We start from the raw sequence: 4682 nt of genomic DNA on the forward strand, positions 1-4682 counted from the left end.
CCTCAGCCTCCCGAGTAGCTGGGATTACAGGCATCTGCCACCACGCCCGGCTAATTTTTGTATTTTTAGTAGAGTCGGGGTTTCGCCATGTTGGCCAGGCTGCTCTCGAACTCTTGACCTCAAGTGATCTGCCCACCTCAGCCTCCCAAAGTGCTGGGATTACAGGCAGGAGCCGCCGTGCCCGGTGGAGGGGGACATTTTAAACTTCCACTTTACAATGGGGAAACTGAGACCGAAAAGTGAAGTCCTTGCCCAAGGAGCCCCAAAACCAACAACTGGCAGAGCTGGGATTTGAATCTGGGTAGTGAGTTTCAGGCTTTTTCTCATCCCCTCCTTGGGACCCATCCGAGGGAAGCAGAACCTCCAGGAGGGGTCACTGTCCCTTCCTAAATTCAAGAGCAGAGGCGGCTTCTGGGATGGCATCAACCCCAGCCTCAGGCAAGAGACCTGTAGCCCCCCTACCCAGGGCGAGGGGATATTTTCCTGTCTGGAGACAGAAGGAAAATAAAATCATCAGTACAGCAGGGTGGGAGGCACACAAGAGGGCAGGCTGGATGGAGGGCTGGAGCAGGGGAGATATGGCCCCTGTCCCCGCCCCCTCCCTCCTGGCTGGTGGGGGCAGGGGCCTCAGTCCTGCCTGCCTGAGAGGACATGCCGTCCTGTTCTGTTCCAGCCCTGTTTGTCTTCCTGCCCAGAGGGTGGGGGCGAGAGGGCCTCACGGTGCTGGGGGCCCGACAGAGGGAACAGGGAGTGGGAACCGGCAGGGAGGTGGGGCCAGCGCCCCACCTCCCAGGCAGCTGGGCTCTGTAATTCTCTGGCTGGGCTGCTGCTTCCATAGAAGGAGCCAGCTGGTGGCTGCGGAGGGACCCGCCTTCCAACTCCCAGCCTGCCCTCTGGATGTTCTACTGGGAAGTGTGGGTCTTTCCCATTTCACAGACTGGAGGCTAGTTCCTCTGGCTCAGGGTTCCAATCCTGACTCTACTACTTATAAACTCCACTACTTACAAGCTCCACTATTTATAAGGTGTGTGAACGTAATCGTGCTCTGTCGCCCAGGCTGGAGTGCAGGGGCTCGATCTCGGCTCACTGTCACCTCCGCCTCCCAGGTTCAAGCGATTCTCCTACCTCAGCTTCCTGAGTAGCTGGGATTACAGGCACCTGCCACCACGCCTGGGTAATTTTTGTATTTTTAGTAGAGACAGGGTTTCACTATGTTGGCCAGGCTGGTTTCGAACTCCTGACCTCAGGTGATCTGCCTGCCTAGGACTCCCAAAATGTTAGGATTACAGGCGTGAGCCACCACGCCCAGCCAAGGTTAGACTTATTATTCTCCCTCTGTGCATGTCAGAGGTGGAAAGCATGGGCTTAGGAGCTTCTTGGGCTTTAGAGTAACCTGTGGGTTACCCTACACGCCCCATAGTGTGGTATGTGCATGCAATTACCTGCATGGTTTCTACGCAAGCATCTTACAGGGAGGACTGAATAACAGTGATACTATAATAATGATAGCATTGGTGTGTTGAACACTCACAGAGCTAGACTCCATTGAGTCCTTACTACAACCCTATTGAGCAGAAGTGATTTCTCCTTTAAAGAGGCAGAAACCGAGAGTCGGAGCAATGGTATCCCCAGCCCAAGTAACCCAGCACCCTCCATCGACACTGAACTATGTTCAACCACTTCTCAGTGAATCTGACCATGTTCCTGCAATGACTTTCCCCATTTTCCGGATGAGGAAGGAAGCCCAAAGAGGTGATGAAACTTGCCTGAAGCCACACGGCTTTTAGTAGCAGAGCCAGGATTCAAACCAGGTCTGTCTACTCTGACTTGAACTCACTTTGTGGCACACCTATTGGGTGTTCTGCCCCCCACGATCTGCTTCCTCACTCCTGGCTCCTCATCTTGATCTGGGATGGTGGAAAGGGAGTGTGATCCCCAGTTTTCTTTGCTTTTTTTTTTTTTTTGGAGACAAGGTCTGGCTCTGTTGTCCAGGCTGGAGTGCAGGGGCCTGATCTTGGCTCACTACAACCTCTGCCTCTCAGGCTCAAGCCATTCTCCCACCCCAGCCTCCTGAGTAGCTGGGACTACAGACACTCACCACCATGCCTGGCTGATTTGCATATTTCTAGTATAGATGAGATTTTGCCATATTGCCCAGGCCTGCCTCGAACTCAAGCAATCTGCCCACCTCAGCCTCCCAAAGTGCTGGAATAACAGGCCTGAGCCACTGCGCCGGGCCTCCCCATATTTCCAGGATCTGAAACTGAAGCTCAGAGCAGCAGTCACTGACACAAGTCCACAACACCAGGAAGTGGGTGAGAAGGGATGTGAACCCTGAGTTTGGGGCCTGTGCTCTTGGCAGGTGTGCCCACCGCCCAAGGGGGCCCCTGCCCTGCCCCTCTTTTGCCTAGCAGCCTCGGTCCCTTCCCCCGTCACACCCCTGCTGCCTCCAGATCGCCCCAGCTGGCCCCATGCCCAGCCCTGGTCCAGCCCCCTGGCACTCTGCCCAGCTTGGGACGTGCAGCTGGAACCCTGCCACCCTTCCTCCGTGTTCCAGCCAAGAACAGGGGGTGGGGCCAGGGCCTGGAGGGCTCAGGGTGAGGCCTGAGAATGGGGGTTGGGGCCCAGTGCCCCCCTCCAACCAGGAAGGAGAGAAGTTCACCTCTTCCCTGCCCTGAAGAACTTGCCACCCATGAGGAAGGCATAATAGAAGCAGGGAGTCCCTGCCCCACATTCAGGGGTGACTTCTGGGATTTTCTCTTCTGACACTCAGCTGGGTACTGGGAGGTCTTACGAAAAGCACAGGGGATTTGGTGGGTGGGGGCTTAGGTTGTAGCTGGGCAAGGATGCCTCTTGGCACTGCCCAGAGCTGTCCTGACAGACCAGAGGCAGGGTTTGGGTTTGCAAAGGGACTTGGCATGAGGGTCTGTGGGAGTCTCTCTGCCCCCTGACTCTGCTTGTTCCCAAGGACATGGTAATCTGGTGGGGTGCCGGTCCCCAAAATCCTATCTTCTCCGGGAACCTTGTACCTCACAAGACACTCTGGGCTGCAAGCCGTACCCACCAGGGACTTCCCAAGAGCATCCTTGCCCACAGTGGGATGGCAGCCAGCCCCAGCTAGAGGAAGGGAAGGGGGAAAGGGGATTTGGGGGGCCCACTCACCATCGCCCAGGCCCCCTTTGCCTGAAGGGCCATCCAGGGGATGCAGGAGGGGACGCAGCGCAGCCAGGACCCGGGTGCGAGTTACAAGTGGGTGGCGCGCGGCGGTGAGATGACTCCACAGGAAAGGGCCGGCCTTGGGTGGGGAGGGGGGGCACCCCAGCTCAGCCAAGAGGGGCCCCCACCCAGCCAGGAGGGGGCGCTGAGAAGGGCGGGTCGACAGCTGGCCCAAAAAGGGTGGGATGGAGTTCCCTGGTAGGCCCAGAGCCAGGGCCTGGAATAGAGTGGGGGAGGGGGGAGAGGATGGGGGGTTAGAAACATGGGGTGTGCACGGATCCAATCAGGCCTGAGAAGCCAGGGAGGAGGGAAGGGGGTGAGGCTTACTGGGTGCCTCACATTGGACAGGGAAAGCTGAGGACCTAGAACATTTTCCAGAGTCCCATGAGAACATGGCCAGATAAGACCCCATGGCAGCGGCCCCAGGGCACAGGTTCCTTGTGTTTCAGCAGAGCTGCACCTGCTGGGAGGTGAACCCAGAAACCCACCCTCTGCCCGGGATGACCCCAGCTGAGCACTGCGGCAGGGGGCGCTCCCATCACAGCCTGCAGGCTCACAGCACCCCGCCATGGAATCTCCCCAAAATAAAGCTTGAATGAGGCTCCCCTGTCTCTCAGGATGGGGGTGGAGGGGTGAGATGAGGGGCTGGACTTTGGGAAGTGGGTCCAGCTTGTTTCCCTGTTATTTAAGGGAGTGACTCTGGCTTTTGAAAGGATACAAAAAGTCTCTTAGGAAGGGTCCCAGACGGCTTCTGAAAGGGGTTCCCCTCTGCCCATTTCTAGGGAAACCCAACGTTTAGGAGACTGTGTCAGGAAGGGTACTATCAGAGGAGATCTCTCCTCTCTTGAACTCAGGAGATGAATGCCATTTCAAGGGACTCCCTATATGTGGGAAGGCTCAATTTAGGGGTATTCCATATCTCCTAGGATCCCAGGGACCTGGTGGAAAAGAATACCCTCAATTTGGGGAGTTCAGAGGCCAGAGGGATCAATATGTGGAGGGAGAATACCTCCCGCAGAAGCCTGGGGACTGTTCAAATGCAATCACCCCTAATTTATCAGGAATCCCAAGTTCCACCCCCAACCAGAAGGGTAAGCGAGCCTTGGGTAACGAAAAATCGGGGACCCCGAAGCCGCTCTTGGCCAGAGGGGCGGGGCAGCCAGAGACGTAGGGAATCCCCCACCCCTGCAGTCTCTAAGGGTGGAGAGTGCGGCGGGGATGTGCCTCCATCTGCGCGTCCCGGGGCGTTCTTGTTTCGCACCCGCGAACCGCCTCCCCACAATCCAGCTCAGGGGTCTCCAGGAGGAGAGCCCCCCAATTCCCAGAACTCCTGCCCCCGAACTTCAGTACCTTGCGCGCTGCAGCCCCAGCGCCATGGCTCGCCGGTCGCCGCTCCGGAGCCCTCGAAGGCCCGTAGCCCCCTCCCCTGGCCTTGCGAGCCCCCTCCCCAGCTCCTCCCCACGCCG

The 4682-nt window shown here is 57.6% G+C and overlaps 1 protein-coding gene across 1 annotated transcript in view; it reads right to left on the minus strand.

Annotated features, from left to right (window-relative positions):
- The window catches only part of HIF3A (hypoxia inducible factor 3, alpha subunit), a 48937-nt gene extending 44345 nt beyond the window's left edge, over window positions 1-4592 (minus strand). Inside the window, exons 1-3 of the mRNA XM_011963147.1 lie at window positions 4567-4592; window positions 3345-3433; window positions 3061-3117 (exon numbers count right to left, since the gene is read on the minus strand). Coding sequence (XP_011818537.1) covers window positions 3061-3117; window positions 3345-3433; window positions 4567-4592 — 172 coding nt within the window. The remainder of the gene's footprint in view (window positions 1-3060; window positions 3118-3344; window positions 3434-4566) is intronic.
- Between the last annotated feature and the right edge of the window lie 90 nt (window positions 4593-4682).

The sequence above is a fragment of the Colobus angolensis genome, unplaced genomic scaffold (genome assembly GCF_000951035.1).
Source record: "Colobus angolensis palliatus isolate OR3802 unplaced genomic scaffold, Cang.pa_1.0 Scaffold60, whole genome shotgun sequence".
NCBI lineage: Eukaryota > Metazoa > Chordata > Mammalia > Primates > Cercopithecidae > Colobus > Colobus angolensis.